The sequence below is a fragment of the Herpailurus yagouaroundi genome, unplaced genomic scaffold (assembly GCF_014898765.1).
Source record: "Herpailurus yagouaroundi ecotype Mexico unplaced genomic scaffold, PumYag 166, whole genome shotgun sequence".
Classification (NCBI taxonomy): domain Eukaryota; kingdom Metazoa; phylum Chordata; class Mammalia; order Carnivora; family Felidae; genus Herpailurus; species Herpailurus yagouaroundi.
The window spans coordinates 21048701-21067458 of NW_024412407.1; the positions used below are offsets into that span (position 1 = coordinate 21048701).

The following is an 18758-nucleotide window of genomic DNA, read 5'->3' on the forward strand; positions in this document are numbered from 1 at the left end:
GCGAGATCGTGACTTGGCTGAAGTCGGATGCTTAACCGACTGCGCCACCCAGGCGCCCCATCTGAGGGCTATTTTAATTAATACGTTACAAAGTTTATCACACTTCTTATAATCTCTGGGTATATATGAGCTATATATTTTGCCAATAGTGTTGAATATTTATTAGAAAGTTATCAGGGATTGAGTTTACTGAAAGTGTGATGACAAAATCACTTTGCTTATGATTGAAAGTGCATGAGAGGCTCCCGGATGGCTCAGTCTGTTGGAGGTCTGTCTTCAGCTTAGGTCATGATCTCACGGTTCATGGGTTCGAGCCCCACATCGGGCTCTGTGCTGACAGCTCAAAGCCTGGAGCTGCTTCGGATTCTGTGTCTCCCTCTCTCTCTGTCCCTTCTGCGCTCATGCTCTCTCTCTCTCTCTCTCAAAAATAAAAAAAACATTAAAAAAATTTAAAAAAAGTGCATGAGTGAAGCAGGGAGGTGCCAGGAAAAAAAATTTATTAAAAATAAAAAAAAGTAGACAAACTCAGATGTAAATAATGCTCTAGAGTCTTAAAAAAATCGTGACATGTCCGCTTCTATTTAAGTCCTAGTGTTCAGTTAACATCTCAGATCCAATTAACCAGTCATGAAAGTTAAGAATCCCCCTAAATTTTAAGAATACAATGGAAAACACCAACTCTTGATCCCTAAACACTCTAACTTCTTTCCCTGTCCCGGAGTTAGCTCCTCTGTACGTAGTCTACCTGCTGACTGGATTCTATCATGTTATGTAGCAGCTGGGGTCAGGGAATGACAGAAAGGAAAAAGAGGAAAATATCCAAACAGATTTTTTTTTTAATATTTTTTTTTTTTTTTGAGAGAGAGAGAGAGAGAGCAAACTGGGGAGGGGCAGAGAGAGAGGGAGACAGAGGACCCAAAGCAGGCTCTGGGCTGACAGCAGAAAGCCCGATCAGGACTCGAAATCATGAACCGTGAGATCATGACCTGAGCCAAAGTCGAACCGCTCAACTGACTGAGCCATCCAGGTGCTCCTCATGCACTTTCAATCATAAGCCAAGTGATTTTGTCATCACACGTCAGGTGCCTCTCCAAATAGATTTTCGAAGAAAGCACAAAAGTGACAACTTTGGAGAAATCTGTTTTAAGAGCCCCAGTCTCAATCAAGTGAGAAACATGCTCATATAGGTGACCAACCAGGAGCTTCAGAAGATTAAAACATGAACCAGCTTAGGGATTTCCTTTTGCTGCTGAGGAAGTAACACACATGTCAAAACTTTTCATTATAGTTCCACCTTTCACAGAAAATTTAATTTTGAAAATAGCAATGGAGTAAATCTCATGACATCAAATCTATGTAGGGCTTTCATACAGTGGCTAATATACATAATGTACTTCATATTATGATGGTATGTAGTTGGCTGGAAATAAATGTTTGAAATGAAAATAGAGGGGGAAAAGAACTTAAATGATTTCTTCTCCTCTCTCCTTCTTGGTACCCACTTTCTAATCCAGTATGACAACTCTCCATACTCCAACCAAGGAAAAAAAAATTTGTGAAAAAAGAGATGGCCCTAGGAGAGAAGGAAGTCCTGCAGCTCTTCATATTTCTTTTTTTTTTTTTTTAATGTTTACTTTTGAGAGACAGAGACAGAGCCTGAGCGGGTAGGGGCAGAGAGAGGGAGACACAGAATCGAAAGGAGGCTCCAGGCTCTGAGCTGTCAGCACAGAGCGCAACGCGGGGCTCGAACTCAGCAACTGCGAGATCATGACCTGAAGTCAGACACTTAACCCACTGAGCCACCCAGGAGCCCCCTTTTGTCAAATAAATAAATTTCAAATGGATATGCTCTTTCCCCAACAACAAATAAGCAAATAAAAGACCCAGATTAATAAAATAGTACAAAAAACAAAGCAGGTTTAACCACAAAAATGAGTACTTCAAGCCGTAGAATCTATCCCAAGTTTCACTAAAGTTTAGTGAGCTTTATTTAATTGGAATGATTTGTGTGTGGAATAGACCCAAAGTAGAAGGCCAAACTAAATAAACTCTAAAAATCTGTTTTTTTATGATTATATAATGAAAGCATGTTTTCTATACATATTTAAAGACTTACTTATTATATAATAAACAATCAGTGTAACTTAATAATAGCTTTTAAGGGCACCTGGGTGGCTCAGTCGGTTAAATGTTTGACTTCGGCTCAGGTCATGATCTCATGGTTCGTGAGTTCATGGCCCGCATCAGGCTCTGTGCTGGCAGCCCAGGGCCTGGAGCCTGCTTCAGATTCTGTGTCTCCCTCTCTCTCTACCCATCCCCCACTTGTGTTCATTTTCCCTCCCTCTCTCTCCCTCCCTGCCTTCCTCCCTCAGAAATAATAAATGAATAAACTTAATAGCTTTTAGTAAAATGGTACACTTAAACCCATTATTTCCACAACAAAGAAAACCGCTATGGATGGACAGAAGAATGGACAGACAGATGAATAGACAGAAGCTCCAAATATCATGAAGGCAAAAGTATTCCTAAAGACTAGTGAAAGGATTAATATTTAATATCAAAACTCTCACAACAAATATTGCCATTTAGCATTTAGTGATAAAAAGTCAATGTACTTAAAGTTAATTCTAAAAAAGAAGCATGGATGAGTGAGAGCATATAGTAATTAACTGTCTTGCCTCACACCTACAAGGAATTTCCACTTGCTCTAGAGATATGTGTATGAGATACACACACACACACACACACACACACACACACACACACACACACGTACCTATCTGTATATAAAGAGAGGGGGTATCACTTACCTCTGTGTCTCTGAACCTGTCTTCATAGTCCAATCTGTCCTTCTCTACAGCCGTCAGTTTTAGCTTCAAGTTAGAGATTTCAGCCATCAGATCCAACTTCTGAGTCTCTAAGGATGTCCTACTCAGAAGCTCCTATTAGAATTTAAGAGATACATTCAAAAGTTGTTTTATTATCAGTAGTCACATATGGATGTGTCTCACAACTGTGAAGTGGTTAACTATCCAGTTGGGAAAGATTAATTACTAAATAGATAAAATTTGAAAAAATTATTTGCTTTAACTTTCATTGAGCAGAACTAAACACACACTGGCTTATTGGGGAGACATACATTATACAGATACATACATACATATATATCATAAGCCTTAAATGCTGCCAAGCCTGATTATAACACCGATGACGACATGTTTGCTAAGCAACAGGCACCGTTCTGACATGTTTTAAGTGGTTCGATCCTCAAAACAACCTTATGAAATAAAAGCTCCTAAAGGTAACTCATGAATTATCCTCATTCAACAAATAAGGAGGGTGAGGAACAGAGAGATTAAGAACTCTCCTTAAGGAAATGGCAGAGATAAGACTCAAACAAAAACAGTCTCCTTCCAGGGTGTCAGAGTGTACCCTACACATATTATAGGTCCTCTCAAATATGAGCACTGTGTGTGTGTGTGTGTGTGTGTGTGTGTGTGTGTGTGTCTGTATGTGTACATAAATTACAAGTTAGTTTTTTGGGTGTTTTGTTTTGTTTTTTTTTTTCAGTTAAAGGTACTTACCTTTTTTCCTAATCATGCACTATATGCTCATGGATGGGCGTTAGGAAACCATATGAAAGCATAAAGAAGAACATTAAAATTATCTACAATCCTATCAGTATTTTATTCCAGACTGTAATTACGTGAAGTTTTAAGACCCCACTACTCTAGGTTTTTGCTTAAACTATGCCGGTCTAAGTGAGTCATGAGATTTACTGCTGCATCAGAGTGAACACCACACGTAAATGTAGCATTTCAAATAGCTGAGCAAGAAAATCGCACCTTGGTGCCAGCTTCTGTACATTACCTGCTGCAGCATTTCTTCTGTGGCGTTCAGCTTCTCCCTGTGCTCTTCAAGACAAAACTCCAAATCTCGAATCTTCTCTCCCTGAGCCTCTACCTGGTCTGTTAACACACTTACCTGTATTGAGAGCAAAATACTGCAATGGATTAGGAAGAATGTGGGTCCCACTGCAAACTTTATTTCTCTAAATAGAAAAAAAACTGGAATGATGTCACTACCCATTTGATTGTAAAGGAAAAACCTGTGAATTTGTAAGACAGCGGTCCTTTACACTCCTACTTCAGATGCTTGTTGATCTGAGGACTCCAATTTTTAAGGAGGTTGGGGTGATTGGGAATGTGCGATACCTTATATTCATAGGTTAAAATCATTTCATTTTATGTGAGAGGGCATGTTAACAAATCATCTTTTTCGGGGGGTGGGGTGGAAGAGGGAAATAATACTAGAAATTAAGATAGACAATGGAGTTAATGTCTGAAAGAGAAGGACTATTCAGGTTTGGTACTTCACGAAGAATAAAGAAAAGGATCCACAGAACTCAAATTCCATGAGATCTTTCATGATCACATTGTCTACATATGTGTTCCAATCTAGGATGTAACTCAAAGATCCATAAGGAGATACTGGATTAGTCTTTTATCTTCAGTGGTTATTGAAAATCTGAGTCTTTCCCCAACAATCACCAGCCTAGTAAATACACTGCAAATCATTTAGCTCAATACCAAAAATATATACATATATATGTATAAATATATACACACACATATGTATGTATATATATGTGTGTATATATATATGGGTATATATATATATATATTTTTTTTTTTTTTTGTCAAGCATTTAAAACACTACAAAGAAAAGAACTCAAATTTGGCTAATAAACCAGACTCCACTACTCACTTTATGTTTTGTTTGTCTCATGGTATCATTTTTAAAATTGAAAAATTAAACATATTCCAAATGAGAAATATGCATATGTATGAATATATATAGTATATATGAAATTATAATATCTGCTGTATATTTAAAAAATCAGATCAAGGGGCGCCTGGGTGGCTCAGTCGGTTGAGCGTCCGACTTCAGCTCAGGTCACGATCTCACGGTCCGTGAGTTCGAGCCCCGCGTCAGGCTCTGGGCTGATGGCTCAGAGCCTGGAGCCTGCTTCTGATTCTGTGTCTCCCTCTCTCTCTCTGCCCCTCCCCTGTTCATGCTCTGTCTCTCTCTGTCTCAAAAATAAATAAACGTTAAAAAAAAATTTAAAAATCAGATCAAATAAGATGACAGATCAAATCAGAAAATCAGTTTAGATGACACCGTGCCTGCCATCAGAGGAGCCAAGGCGGATTCTAGGTCACTCTAAACTAGGTAGGCAAACCCTGTTCTCCCACAGTACCCACCTCTCCCTGTTGTGTTCATCAGATGGCCTATGCACTTACTTCTGGTAGCAGTCTGGCTCCTGTAAGCATCTGAATACACCATCCCAATTTAAAATGGTCTTTGTAAATACATCATGAAGAAAGAAGAACATTTTAAAATCACTTGCCTGAAGAACAAGAGATTCTTTATCATTTTCTAAACGGGCTAGCCTTTCTTGATACACCTCTCCATTCCCAGGCAGGTGTCCATTTGTCTGAAAAATACATAACATAACATAACATAACATAACATAACATAACATAACATAACATAACATAAAACATAACATAACAACATAACATAACATAACATAACATAACATAACATAACATAACATAACATAACATAAAAAATAACGTGTGTAAGGCTCAACTCTCTTTAAAACTAAACCGCTGTGGGCAAACAAAATTGCATATGTTTTTAATCCAAGGAACCTGAATGGACTTGGGCACAGCTGTTGCTGTCATTAACAGAAAATATGAGATTGCAACTTGGTTCATTTAGCTTAAAATAGGTAAAACAGGCATGTCAGGCATTTAGGCATGTTATCACCAAACTAGACAACTTCTCATCAAGCAGAAAATCATGACCTAAGAGGGGTGGTGGCTACTAATATTTACTGGCAGGTGGATACACACCCAAATCATGCAAAGCTTCACATGTGTGTGATCAGGCACAAAACCCCTATTTCCCCCCAAATGCTCAGTGCCACTAATTCTGGGTGGAGACAGTGGGAATTTCCTGGGACACCCTTCTGTTCTTCCCCTCTCCTCCCCCCAAATTCCAAATCCAGGACTGTAAATGCCTGCTTTACATGGGAGGCAGCGGGGACAGCTCACACAAGCTTCTTCCCTGCTACTCACGTCCAAATCACAGGGCTAGTCTTCCCTCCGTCTTTGAAACCTTTCTTTCTTCCCCTGCAAGCTTTGCAGTCAGTCCACCGTGACTTTCCCTGGCAGCACTGACTAGCCATCCTCATCAGCAACTCACCAATTTCCATCCTGACTTCATTAACTTCTTCTGAGATTGCTTGGTCCTACAATGATGCCCAGCTCCTGCCAGAGCCTGTAAATGGGCATCCTACAACCAGAGCACTTGGCCCAGGGCTCTGCTTAGATTAGTGCTCACTGTCTTCCCCTCCCTCTGGCACCCATGTCTTTTCTTATCAGATTCAGATGTTTATGCGTGGCATAAATGCCAAAGGAAGTACAGATTGGGGAAGCAAGTCACGTTTTTTTTCTCACCAGTCTCATATATGAAAGTCATTAAAGAGGCACATGAGAAGGCTTGCAGAGAACAGACAACATAAAAACATCATTTTGAAATACAGTATATGTGGTATGTCCCTTGTTATCTCATTTAAATACCTCATAACCATATAATATGTAATCCCAATAGAATTTCTTGATTCCTCATTGAAGTACAACAGAAAGAAAAGCCACTGGAGCTCAAATTGGTTAGATGGGGCCATCCAGAGTTCAATAAAAAAAGCAAATGACTTCAGATTTAGAATCAGAGAAAATACAAACTACAGCCTAACCACCCGGGACCCGGCTAATGTGACATCCATTATTTTCCAGAATTAATTGGTACTATTATTCTACCTTCCCAAATAATGTAGTTTCCAGTAAAATTGTGGGGATAACAAAAGCCATCTGTTGAGGAGAACACACACGTGCGCGCGCGCGCACACACACACACACACACACACACACACACACACAGAGGAGCTTTCATAAAAAACGAAATTTCAAGATGTTGCTTCTAAAAACTTAGATGCACTGGATATATTTCCCATGAGGCAACTAAAGAATCAGAAGCTAATTTAATAAGCCTACAATGTGTATTTAGAATGGATAAAATTTTTAATATCAGCTGCTGGACCACATACCTGCACAATTACCACAGCATAATTCTGTTCATATTGTAAACTGAAGGACCCAGAATTAAATTACAAGTACTATGAAGAGTCAGATGGAATAGCCTGGAAGACTTTCAACCCTGGGGACCACCGTGAAAATGAAATTTATGTAACTTTTTTTTTTTAGCGTTTACTTATCTTGAGAGAGAGAGCACATGCGTGTGTGCATGCACGTGAGCAGGGGAGGGGCAGAGAGGGGGTAGAGAGAGAGAATCCTTGGTGGGCTCCATACTGTCAGTGAGGAGCCCAACACAGGGCTCAATCTCACGAACCCTAAGATCATGACCTGAGACAAAATCAAGAGTCAGATGCTTAAGTGACTGAGCCACTCAGGTGCCCCAAAATTTATGTAATTTCTTGAGGACATTTTTTGGAAAAGAGCCAGGATGTATATAATACATGTTCTCAATCTAAGGAAGTACTCAGACTGGCCCTGTATAGCTTTAAATTCCTCGTTCTGATTATGAACACTAGCAGGCAACTGCTTTTAAAGCCCCACGCAAGCGGGGCGCCTGGGTGGCGCAGTCGGTTAAGCGTCCGACTTCAGCCAGGTCACGATCTCACGGTCCGTGAGTTCGAGCCCCGCGTCAGGCTCTGGGCTGATGGCTCAGAGCCTGGAGCCTGTTTCCGATTCTGTGTCTCCCTCTCTCTCTGCCCCTCCCCCGTTCATGCTCTGTCTCTCTCTGTCCCAAAACTAAATAAAAAACGTTGAAAAAAAATTAAAAAAAAAAAAAATAAAGCCCCACGCAAGCAAATCTTTATAAACTGATACATTTCATTAGATGGACAAAAAAAAAAAAAAAAGGTTTCTGTTCAATGAGGACAAAAAGCAAAAGTCATTATTCCTTCTGACTGAAGGAAATTATAGAAAGATTAGAAGTGTTTCTATAGCAAGTCCTACAAATGTTTTGTGAAGCTACTACATATGATATGGAAAGGAGAAGTTCCAAAATCAGTATCACAAAATTATCTTAAAATCACAATACTAGGGGCACCTGGGTGGCTCAGTTGGTTAAGCGACTCTTAATTTCGGCTCAGGTCATGATCCCCCAGTTTGTGGGACTGAGTCCTGCATCAGGCTCTGCACTGGCAGCGGAGACTGCTTGGGATTCTCTTTCCCTCTCTGCCCCTCTCCCACTCCTCCCTCTCTCCCTCTCCCTCTCTCTCAAAATAAATAAACTTAAAAAAAATTAAATTACTAAAAATTGACTCACAATGAACACTCACACTTCTCAAGACTACTGATATTTATGAGTGTTCATAATGTTTGAGTAATCAAAAAAAAAACATTAAAAGTCACTATAGCAAAATGAAGCAAAAGTTAAGAGCCACCAATGGAGTAGTTGCATAATTTTAAAGTCCTGTGTTGATCTATTCAAGTAGGTAAAGGTCTATTTTGTTCACACATTTATTTATATTTCTGCCAATTTTGTTACCTTTGCCTTATAAATGTTAGAGGTAAATTGCATTGGGCAAATATCCTACCACCTCTTTTTTCCCTCCGACTCTCATGCTCTGCCTACCAGACCACTCAAAAGCCAAACATGGCATGCTCTCTCACACACTAATTCTGTTCCTTCTGCATGGACAGTATTTCCCACCCTTTCCTCATCTCTCCTCATTCTTTAAAGTCCAGTTCAATTAGAGCTTTGTCTGTCAAGTCTTCCTTGAATTACCTGTTCACTCACATGCCAGTTACAACATCCGGATGAACCCTCACCACAGCAGGCATCATGCTGAATGGACTAGGTTATACTTGGCTACACATACGTCCCTCTCTTCCAACAAACTGCATTCTTTGTGAGTATGTCTGTCTTTGCATCTGCCATACAATGAGGACGAACCAAATGAGCTGAATGAACAATGAGGGGTGTTCGGTAAACATCCGATGAATGAAAGATGAATGAACGCTTGGTTTTAACTCGGCTTTCTTACATCTCAGCAAGTCTTTCATTCATGTTTCCCTACAACCTGGTATGTCCTCCATGGTCAACTTCAAGTCTGTATTGTCTCTTCCTACCATGTTTAGGAGGTGTTCCCAGAGCCTTTTTACTGGACTTTAGTAATTGAGACTATCTTGCATGAACCCCCTTATGTAATGTGTTCTCCAAAGCATAATGTATATACCGCCTCCAACATCTTTCCTTTCTTTCCCCCTGCCAGTCTTGGGGGAATTGAGTCTTAACTCCTTCTAAAAGCTCATCATTGGGGCACTTAGGTGGCTCAGTTGGTTAAACATCTGACTTCGGCTCAGGTCATGATCTCACGGTTTGTGGGTTCGAGCCCCATGTCAGGTTCTGTGGTAAGAGCTCAGAGCCTCGAGCCTGCTTCATATTCTGTGTCTCCCTCTCTCTGCCCCTCCCCCACTCATGCACGTGTTCACTCTCTCTCTCTCTCTCAAAAATAAACATTAAAAAAAAAATTTTTTTTAAAAAGCTCATTATTCCACGTATACTTTGGAACCTTAATTTCCTGCTTCTCTGAGACTCACAATGATCACCTCTATCCTTACCATTCTCAATTTCTTCCTCTTAATGAACTATCTTCCATTCTCCTTCTCCACCATCTACCCCAAGGCTTTGTGTCCACCACTCTACTCACCTCCCCATTCCTTTTTGCCTCTACAAATCCATCTTTCAAAGTTCCTACCAATCCAGTTCCTACCCCCTCATATTGTGCCACATTCTCTTCTCCCCCTCCACAGGCTTCCCTTCTGTGTCTGGTCTTGTCCTTCACAATTTAGCTTTTCATCATATTCTGCCATGGATAGTTTATTAGTGATTTTATGACAGCTGGTCACTTATTCTTCCTAACAGTCCCTCAGTGCAAAAATGTCGTACATTTCTTTTGATTCTCCCAAGATTCTTATAAAATCATGAGCACATGGGGCACCTGGGTAGCTCAGTCAGTTAAGCATCTGACTTTGGCTCAGGTCATGATCTCATGGTTCATGAGTTTGAGCCCCACATTGGGCTCTGTGCGGACAGCTCAGAGCCTGGAGCCTGCTTCGGGTTCTGTGTCTCCCTCTCTCTCTGCCCCTCCCCTGCTCATACTCTCTCTCTCTCTCTCTCAAAAAGTAAATAATAAAACATTTCTTTAAATTTTTTTATTTCTTTTTTTTTTTAACGTTTATTTATTTTTTGGGGGACAGAGAGAGACAGAGCATGAACGGGGGAGGGGCAGAGAGAGAGGGAGACACAGAATCGGAAACAGGCTCCAGGCTCTGAGCCATCAGCCCAGAGCCTGACGCGGGGCTCGAACTCACAGACCGCGAGATCGTGACCTGGCTGAAGTCGGACGCTTAACCGACTGCGCCACCCAGGCGCCCCTAAATTTTTTTATTTCTTAAAATTTACATCCAAATTAGTTAGCATATAATAAAACATTTTTAAAAAATTAAAAAAAAATGTAGCATATAATTAAAAACATATTTAGTATAAACTCCTGTTGAGTCAATTGGGCATCCAGAGCATTGAACACCAGCCCAAATTACCTTACTCAAAATCCCAGAGATGCCTTCAGAATAACTCTTTCTATTTAACTCATGATGCAACTCTTTACTGACTACATTTAGTCCACCAGAAAGTTTAAGTCAAACTTGGAATCAAAGTGGGGGTTTTTCAATACCATATCCAGCTAGCAGTGCATGTGGAGGTGGGTGTGGGACACTCGGGAGGGAAGGGCAAGGGATCCAGCGGGACTGTAATAAGGATACTTTAATCAAGGAACTCATGGTGTTTGCCAGATTTTCCTGGCATGATGAGGGGAAAATGTCTGAAAAGTTCTATTTCTTACGGAATTATGAGATCTTAGAGTTAGTCAGGAACCACACCTGGGAATATGAATTGCCCGAATTCACATGGCAGGTGCTACAAATAACATTAGAGTCACAATATACCTCACCCATCACCACCTAAATAGAAGTTCTTCTTTCTAGTATTAATTTCCTTTTTTAAAAAAGTTTATTTATTTTGAGTGAGTGAGAAGGAGACAGAGCACAAGCAGGGGAGGGGCAGAGAGAGAATCCCAAGCAGGCCCGTGCTGTAGGCTCAGAGTCCAATGTGGGGCTCAAACTCACAGACCTGAGATCATGAGATCATGATCTGAGCTGAAATCAAGAGTCAGACACTGAACTGACTGAGCCACCCAGGCACCCCTAATTTCCTTTTAATTATCAAATATACACACAATCAAGTATAAAGATATAATAAATGTTAGCATCTTGTCTCATGTGCCTCCCTTTCAAAAAATGTTTTATTATACAAAATTCTCAATATATATATAAAAATAGAGACTAGCATGATGAAACTTTATATGCCCATCACACAGTACCAACAGGTATTATTTCAAAGTAGACAAGAACATTTTGCCCATTATTTTTCTGAAAGCATCATACTGTGTTTTCCTTTGATTTTCTTAGTTCTGTTGGTTTGCATTAGTCTACAGTTGTCTCCCTTTTCTCCCCAAACTTCATTTTGCTTTGTTCTTTCCTAAGCTCTGTTGTCCTGTCTAAATCCAAAATCAACACGCAAGTAGTGATTTGCCACAATTATAGTTACTTACGTTGTAGCACAGAATTCATTTTGAATATAACATTCCCAAAACACAACGGGGAGTAGCTAAATTAAAATGGGGAAAAGAACATCGGCTCTACTTTATAAGGACAACAAATGTTAAGAAATAGATTAGTACTATAACATACACACACGCAGCAGCCCCCCTCCAACATATACTTACTATCCACCGAGGTCAACATACTTACTTTGAAAATTAGTTTTAAAAACTGCCATACAGTTTTTTAGTTCATGATGACATTTTTAAAAATTCAGTATCAAAGAGTACCTAGGTGGCTCATTCAGTCGAGCGTCGACTTCAGCTCAGGTCATGATCTCACAGTTCATGGGTTCAAGCCCCGTATCAGGCTCTCTGCTGTCAGTACAGAGCCTGGAACCTACTTCGGATCCTCTGTCTCCCTCTTTCTGCCCCTCCCTCCCTCTCTCTCTCTCTCTCTCTCTCACTCAAAAATAAACATTTAAAAAAAAATTCAGGATCAAGAAAGAAAAAGGAAGGCACAGCCCACTAAAGCTCTTCTAATTAAATGTTATCTCCAGCTACCAAAGGAAACATCTCACACAATGGCCTCATGCCTCCTAATCAGTTACATGCAGACATTCTCTACTGCTGCATGCATACATTCATTGCCTGCTCTCTACTAGACACTCTCGTAGAATAGACTGAGAAAGACGTGAAAGCCATGAACATCACAGTCAACGTTTCACCGGGGTTCAACAGCACAAGAAGGCATCTCCCACACTACCGTCCATAGAATCGAAGAATATGGTATCAACAACGTTAGAAATCATGCCACCAGGCTGCAGGACTCTGCTCCCTTTCCTCTCACCAAGTATGATGGAATGAGGGTGGTGAGGCTTCATCCTTGTGCTGTAATTATCTCGGGGCAACACCACTGCCATTCGGGGCCACTGGAGCATCCCGTCTGGTTGGCTGGTGCCCCTTTTACTATCTACTGTACCTCTGACTTGGTCAGTCTTGAAACATTCCATCTATTTTTCCCTCTGAAGATTCTGTTGTGGCTCTAAAAAGGAAATATGATGCCAACAATAGGGACAACCTCTTCGGAAAGCCCTCTATTCCAAAATTTCATCTCTGCTCAAAAAGGAAACCAAAGGGAGAAATCAATCTCATATACACTTCATCACACCCAAAAAGTCCAATCATGACCCTCTTCCAGGAAAGACATCAGTTTATTCAGTGTTGTCAGGAAGTTCATCAAAGACAGAAGCTCAGAATAAGCCTGAATACACTCTGTACTTTCCAAGACTGCAGATGTGGTCAAGAATCAGACTACGGCTTTTACTTCTACGTTTTAATTTTCTCAGTACTTGTCTTCCAGAGACAAAACATCTTCTTAACTAGACAGCCAACTGGAGCAAAATCGAGCGCTCTGGGGTGAGACGAACCACAGCGGTAGGCCAGCTTCTAAGATCCACGACTCCAAAAACAGAGCTACATCTCAAATACTTGCAAGAACAGCAGATGCCAAGCGCTTTCATCTGCTGTTCTCATTAGAAACATCTGGAGGGAGCTTCCCTTGAAGTATCTGGGTATCTCTGTTGCCAAAATATCAAGTGCCAAGATACACTGGCTAGCCCATGATGCAGCTAATGCATGCACAGCTCCTTATTTGTGCAGCCACGGCCAGCACAGGGTGAGTGAGATGGATTTCTTTAGTGTCTTCCGAAAGATTCTTTTAGACACCTCACTTGAGTAGGGAAGACGGGCACTGGCCCTTCCTCACTTTGTTTTCATGTGCACCACTATGCTCAAAGTAGGGAGAGGGGTTTATGTGGAGACTACATTATCCCGGTCCCAAGAATATGCCAAAGCCCTCTGAGTTACAGAAGGATGAAGAATAGAAGATGAAGGCCTAGAAGCTAAGGCCCAGCTCCTATTCTAGTAGAAGAATTATTCATTCATTCATTCAACATTATTCATTCATTTATTCAACATTTGCTGAAAGCCAGCTATGTGACCGGATGCAGATACAGCAAGAGAATCTTCTACTTTGAGAAGGGCTAACACGAGATGAAGAAAAAAATACTGTCCCTATTTTCCTTGCCACTTCCTCTTTCTTTGCTCACTTTCATGAAATAACAGACAAGTCTCTTTCCATTCAATCCTAACCAACATCGGTGGCCAGGGTTTTCATTCAAAGTGCATCTCTCACTTATCACACTGCACTGGCTTCCTTCAAGAATTCTGCTGACTCGGTCCACTTGCTTTCCTGTGCCTGTGGACACTTTTCATGGGAGTTTATCAGAAGTCTGGGACCAGAGCGGAAGAGCAGCTTTAACTTTAGCTAGGATGTCTCAGCGAGATGCTGCAAAACTCAGAGAATTGTGACCATGTACCGAATACAATCTGAATGTACCTTGTTTACCAAGGCTTGAAAAAACATCCCCCAGAGGCACACATGAAAAGACAAGCTGGCCAGAGAGCAGCGGGGGATCCAAGGATGGCAGCGTTGCAATGGGTCACGGAGCTGAGCATCAGGAACCTGGGGAGAATAGCCAGCAGCCCTGGACAGAACATGCCCCACATCTGAACTCTTTAAATAATGTGTGTTTTTATTTACTTCTTTTATTTTTTTTTTTAATTCATTTTGAGACAGAAACAGTGTGAGTGGGGGAAGGGCAGAGAGAGAGAGAGAGAAAGAGAGAGAGAGAGAGAAAGAGAAAGAGGGAGACAATCCCAAGCAGGCTCCGCGCCACCTCCAGCACAGAGACCAACGTGGGGCTCGAAACTCACGAAACTAGGAGATCATGACCTGAGCCGAAACCAAGAGTCAGAGCCTTAAACGACTGAGCCACCCAGGTACCCCCACGAGTGTTTCTATTTTTCTGAAACCGGTTACACAAATTTTCCTAAAAGGTACACTCAGAATGAATACTGCCTTTTTTTAAATGTAGGATGAAGACAGAAACGTACTGCGGTGATTTCTCAGGTCAGAAGCAGTGCACTTCTCCTTACTTATCTCATGGGCCATGACGCCTGACTTGGAGTTCCGCCAGCCACATTTTCACTAGCTTTGTTGAAAACTACATTTTTGTAATTTCTGCTGATTTTGAGAATGCCTCCTATTAAAACTGTCAAATAACCGGACACTTTTGGGACTGCATGACCTGATCAAGGTCACGATCCTCAACTGTGTCTACTGGAGAAAGCACTATAAGAATTCTCTCGGCAACTCACTGAGTTAGACCTAAAGTAAACAGAAACTAATTGCTTGGCTCAAACAGTTCGACATATTTTTTCTGTTTGCCCTCTTAAACTTGGAGCTTGATAAAGCATGTCATTCTCCATCAATATTTGTATTAACGTGATAATGTTTCACAATCAAAACAGAGAATTCTACCTCAGTAATTGAACAAACACGGCATATTCAATAGATTTGTTTTTTACCACAGAGAGGAACTTCTGAGTCTTAAAAGAAAATTTTTCATGTTTAGAAGGCTACAGCTATAGCTATTTTCTTTTTTTTTTTTAATTTTTTTTCCAACGTTTTTTTATTTATTTTTGGGACAGAGAGAGACAGAGCATGAACGGGGGAGGGGCAGAGAGAGAGGGAGACACAGAATGGGAAACAGGCTCCAGGCTCCAAGCCATCAGCCCAGAGCCTGACGCGGGGCTCGAACCCACAGACCGCGAGATCGTGACCTGGCTGAAGTCGGACGCTTAACCGACTGCACCACCCAGGCACCCCTATAGCTATTTTCTTGAAACAAATTCATTCTTATGGATTTAACATCCCTTCATCAGTAACAAACTACTAGTGTTACTATTTTCTCTTTTTTCTTATCCAGCTTCTGATCATATGAAACAATTAAATAGGTGGTAGAAATTAGCAGAGAAGGAATAACCAGCATCCTACAGGAAACCAGGGGGTCTCCTTGGCCCAGGCAAAGTAATAATTAGAAGTGCCAATGCCCAGTTGCACTGAGAACATTAGTATTACTCTTCAGTATGTGGACTCCCAAGTTGGCTATCATTAAACCTAAATGAAATCTTAATTATGTAACCAGTAACAAGTGCTTCTAAAATATTGTGGAAGCTTCTCCACAGTCTGTACTTCTGTCAGAGAGATGTCTGTGCTTCTGTCAAAAAAGTGAACCACAGGGGTGCCTAGGTGGCTCAGTTGGTTAAGCATCCAACTTTGGCTCAGGTCAGGATCTTACCATTCATGAGTTCGAGCCCCACATCAGGCTCTGTGCTGACAGCTCAGAGCCTAGAGCCTGCTGCAGATTCGGCCTCCTCTCTGCCCCTCCCCCTCTCGCTCACTCACTTTCTCTCCCTCTCTCTCCCTCTCCCTGCCCCCCCCCCCAAAAAAGTGAATTATGTATGAGTAATGTGTAACCTAACTCCCCTAGTAATTGGAGCCAACCCTCTCTTGGCCTGTTTGCAAAGGGACCCCGTGGTTTTCCCTCTACTCCCTACAATCCACTCCGCGGTATTACCTTTTTTGACTAATCATCCACCAGGTTCACTGACAAGCACTCATAAATTAATTCAAGGGACTCACAACCCTATGTGGCAGAAACTATCATTCCCTCATTTTACAAATGAGGAAACTGACACAAACAGCTTAAAAAAAATTTCCTCAAATCATACAAGCTTCTAAGGGTCAGAGCCAAAATAAAAATTCAGATCTGTGGTCTCCAGCACCAGCATCTGTAAATGCCAAAATACCATCCAACCCCCAATTTTATCACCCTATTAATGTTTTTATTTTTGGTTGTAGTACAATACGCACATAAAATGCATCATTTTTACCATTTTTAAGTGTATAACCTACAAAATGAACACATTTCTTGTCTTCTCCTTTGAGTATTTTTAGCGGTATTCTTTAGGTTTTATTTGTTCAACACATATTAACACCATGGTATTTACCATTGTGTTCAGGGAAAGGGACGTTGGCCACACCACCAGCTTTTGAGACGGATGCCTAGAAAGAGGCCTCATTGTTCAAATGAATAAGAGCACCATTTAAAGTCCAATTCTACAGTTTAACTCGAGCACAAGCACTGAAATGACCACCTCACACCACTAGATGGCACTTCATATCAAATACTGCTACAGAGCTCGGCTGCTTTTGGAGGCGTCTGTGCACCCTACTTCCTATTTAGAACTGCTGCTACTGGGTCCTTTAACAGTGAACTTCCCATTATTACTGAGAAAGCATCTATCACACGCAAGGTTTTTTCCCTTATAGGACTCTTTGTTTTAGGCCACGGCACGTCATCCAAGCAAAATTTGAAAGCTAGCCCACATTTATGGGCAAAATCAGGAGGTGAACTCCTGGGACCCGTGAAATGTACACTAACAGTACTTTTTAAAAAATTACCCTTAAAGAGAATTAGGATCCATTAAGGGATAAAACCACAGCAAACCTGCTGCCCTATACTTTTTTTTTTTCATGTTCGAATCCACTATTTTATGTTCTAAATTTTGAAATAAGCAACAAAAGACTCACAGCATGGGACTTGTAACGTGCAGACACCTACCATTTGACTCTGAAGCCATTCGACGAGTGTTTCCGCTGTTGAATCTGGGATCTGGCACCTCAAACCTTCCTTCTCATCTGTGTCCATCATCTCTAACAACCCACGCAGGTCTTCTACAAGGTGCAGAGCTCGCAGGCTTCCCATGAACGGGGAGGTGGGAGACTGGCAATCAAAAATTCCATTGGAATATTCCAAGGCCTTAGAACCTAGGTTAAAAAAAAAAAAAATCACAGAGAGCAACAGGATTTATCTAAACAGGATTTAGATAATAGACCAAAGCAAGTCAGGTCACAGTGAGGAATAATCAAAACAAGCAACAAGAAAAAGAAAATAATTCAGTCATGAAAATCTTTCCAAGTCATAGATTCTTGGTACAAAAATAAAACCATATAATTGATGGTAAATATCAATCATCAAATACCTAATAGAGAGGCCAATTGTGTAGTATGGTAAGAATGTGATGGGCTTTGGTGAAGGATGTGCTGACCTCATGGAAATAAGGTACTTTCTGCTAAGAAGGTAGCAGATCAGCTGAAAATATAAATTTTAAGTTTCCTAAAGTCTTGAAATTCCCTGCAGAGAAGTTGCACATTGAGGTGGAAATTGCATAGCATAATGTCAAATGTAACAGGGCCAGCTCCCAGTTAATTTACCAGAATTTAAACTTTGGGGGAGTTCAATGAATTACATATATACATTTGTGTATAAATGCATGAGCCTGTGTGTATAAACATTTTCTCCCATGATTTTGTTTGCAGCCTAACATCAAATACTCTTGCTAATATCAGCTTAAAAAAGTTTTACAGCCATTTCTGTTTCCTATTACTTATAAGGGAAAGCACTCTACTACTTAAAAACCCCATAACGAACCCACAGCCCATTCTGAAAGCATGCATATATATCCTCTTCATCTCTTTGATTTTTATTTCCTGATCTATCAACTATACATACTAGCTTTATACTTAAGTATCAATAATTACTATATTTAGGCTATCACCATATTAATCTGAAGGTCTTCCCATTGGAAGAAAACTGTGAACCAATGTGTAAATTCTCTCTCCAGTGGCTATACAGCTTGATCAATTCCAACGGTAGGGAGAGGAATTCTCTTTCAGTTAGTCCATCCCACCAACATTGCTTAATACTGGACCAAATGATTTGGACCCAAACCTGCGTTGAACCACAATAATGGCAACCATTGATATGCTAGGCCCACTGCTAAATGCTTCACATAACCCTCTGAATCAATCTCCTCCAGAACCATGTAAGGCTGAGAAGAGAATCCAGAAAAATATAAATTGAGGAGAGTCTGTCAGGGAAATGGAGGAACAGGAAAGCATTAAAAAGTCCTATTCCAGCAGCTTTAAGCATTAGGATCACCTGATTAATATTATTAAAAACAGATGTGCCCACACTGACCTTCCATTCTGTTAAGTCTCCATCACAAAACAGGCGGGGATGGGGGAGAGATG

The 18758-nt window shown here is 40.8% G+C and overlaps 1 protein-coding gene across 9 annotated transcripts in view; it reads right to left on the reverse strand.

Annotated features, from left to right (window-relative positions):
- The window catches only part of PPFIBP1 (PPFIB scaffold protein 1), a 178674-nt gene that overhangs the window by 42903 nt on the left and 117013 nt on the right, over positions 1 to 18758 (reverse strand). For all 9 annotated transcript variants that reach the window (XM_040488566.1, XM_040488571.1, XM_040488569.1 and 6 more), the window contains 4 exons: positions 17287 to 17492; positions 5411 to 5497; positions 3871 to 3984; positions 2811 to 2942 (listed from right to left, as the gene is read on the reverse strand). In XM_040488566.1, coding sequence (XP_040344500.1) covers positions 2811 to 2942; positions 3871 to 3984; positions 5411 to 5497; positions 17287 to 17492 — 539 coding nt within the window. The remainder of the gene's footprint in view (positions 1 to 2810; positions 2943 to 3870; positions 3985 to 5410; positions 5498 to 17286; positions 17493 to 18758) is intronic.